This window comes from Fibroporia radiculosa (assembly GCF_000313525.1).
Source record: "Fibroporia radiculosa TFFH 294 genomic supercontigs, scaffold90086, whole genome shotgun sequence".
In the NCBI taxonomy this organism is placed as follows: domain Eukaryota; kingdom Fungi; phylum Basidiomycota; class Agaricomycetes; order Polyporales; family Fibroporiaceae; genus Fibroporia; species Fibroporia radiculosa.
In genome coordinates this window covers 5,212-7,317 of record NW_012133152.1, presented here as the reverse complement: position 1 = coordinate 7,317, position 2,106 = coordinate 5,212, and the positions used below count along the sequence as shown (strand labels likewise).

Genomic DNA, 2,106 nt, shown 5'->3' with positions numbered 1-2,106 from the left:
GCTTCAACCAGTATACACTCTCAAACCACTATCAGATATAGCAGCTCAGTTTGCAACTCTAGTATCAGTACAGGACTATAGGGTGTATTAGTCCTAGTACCAGTTAACCATTGAACTCCTGATCCCCAGTCGTTAGGTCCCTTAACAGTAGTAGTCTTAAGTGGAACTCCTGATCCTCAGTCGTCAGGTCCCTTAACAGCCTGACTGTCCGGTAGAATCTCCGACAGGTATCTGCCAAAATCCTGCCTGCTATCCTCATCAGAGTCTATATGCAATATATGACCTGATAGACTTGGCAAGCATGAAGGCTCAATGATCCTTGTGATCTTGACCTTCTGTGGTTTTTTCTTTGAAGGGCCAGGTGCAACTTCAGGTGCAACGGTTACCACTTCAATGGCCTTTACTGGTTTTGCAGGGTTACCAGTGCCCTTGTTCTTCTGCACAACTTGAATTTCTACATCCAAATCATTGTTGCTAGACAATTCAATTTGTCAAATTCTTCTAAACTGAGGTTTGGAGAAATCCATTGATTTCCCTTTATTACCTCCAGTATTGAAGACATTATTGCTGCTGCAGTTTTAGCTGCAAAGTCTCCTGTTTCACTATTAGGGCACGTCCTGCCCCAATGTCCTGGTTTGCTGCAAATGTAGCATATGCCTTTCTTCTGCACTTTAGACATACTCAATGCATTACACTCCTGTCACTTCCTTGGATCAGGAGTGTTCCTTTGCTGTTGAGTCTGTTTGGAGTCAGACTGCTTTTGTTTGGATGTATTATCCACCTCCCTGGCATTTGGATCTTTAGATGCCGGACCAAATTAACAATACTGACTGCTGCACGCCCATATTGTGGCAGATGTTGAGTATATAATCACAGTACTCTGACCATCACTTGGGCCACTGGGAACTCCCATGTGCCACTAAGACATGTCTTATGTCTCTATGAAATCTATCTTTTATTGCAGCAATTAATTTGGTGTCAGTAGACTTCACAAGGTCTGGCAGACCTCTGAATTTGCCAATAAACTTGGCAGTGTCTCAAGCTGCTATGGTGTCATATTTCTTGAGCATTCCCAAGAATTCGTGATGTGTATCTTCTTCTTGATCCATAGTTGTGAATGCCCTCCTCATTTGGTGTATGAAGTCTTCATATGTCCCCAAATCTTTGGAGTCTTTCACTAGACAATAATAATTGCCTGCCACTGTGTGGGCACAGTCTTCCAACAAAGCCAGTACACCAGTTATTTGGTCTCTGTCCAAAGTGACCTTTTGGTGCATGTACCATACAGCCAGTTTTTCAATGAACTGCTTGAACATTTGTTCTTTTGAGTTGTTCATGAACCTTCCTGGTTGTGCAATCCTGAACCTCCTTTCCTCTTGGTCCTGTGACATGGTAGTCACAGGTCTTTGTACTATTTTGTGATTGAACCGCCCAAGCACAGTGTTCAAATCATTTTGTAACTGCACATTTACAGCTTCTACCACAGCTAATTGTGTATCAGCAGAAGTGATTTTGATCTGTTCATACAATGTGTATGAAGGCATACCTGAAAACTCTTTGTGTTTCCTCCTTGATTAAGCTGTTATTGTTTTGTGGTATTTCTAACCATGCTTGTCTAGTAGGTGCAAAGTTGTCTCCTGGGTAATGCCTTGCTATTACTGCTTTGTCAATTGTGGGTTGACCTGATACCATGTCAGATCAGGTTTGATCAAGGCCATAGGTATTGTGGTAGAAGAGGATGCCATTTATTGATAGTACAATTTCATAGTAAGTGTCCTTTTGTTTACTACTGACATCCGATAGATGACAAGATAAAAACTTCAGAGAGTATTATTCCAAATAACATTATCTCTGCCCAACTCTGTGTGATCACTCTCTCTCAATATCTCTTTTACTAATCATCTGAGGTTCTAGTGCCTCGTGTCACCAAACTTGTCCTTGACTCAATTAACAAACTGCACTAGCAGTCTTCTTGTAATCAGTCCATATGTGTCTGCACCTCGATAGTTGATATTTGATAGGATTTCTCCTATCTGCCTTATCAAGAATCAAATTTGTTCTTGCTGTGTCTGACTCAAAAGTGAGTAGCCCATCTTATGCTGTAGA

General features: G+C 41.5%; 1 protein-coding gene across 1 annotated transcript; it reads right to left on the bottom strand.

Moving 5' to 3' along the window:
* Positions 1-176: 176 nt before the first annotated feature.
* On the bottom strand, positions 177-1,391 carry FIBRA_09594 (uncharacterized protein; the record flags this gene model as incomplete). Its single annotated transcript, XM_012321879.1, has 2 exons — positions 177-474; positions 1,282-1,391. 2 exons carry the CDS (start codon positions 1,389-1,391, stop codon positions 177-179), a joined length of 408 nt encoding a protein of 135 aa, XP_012177269.1.
* Positions 1,392-2,106: the final 715 nt, after the last annotated feature.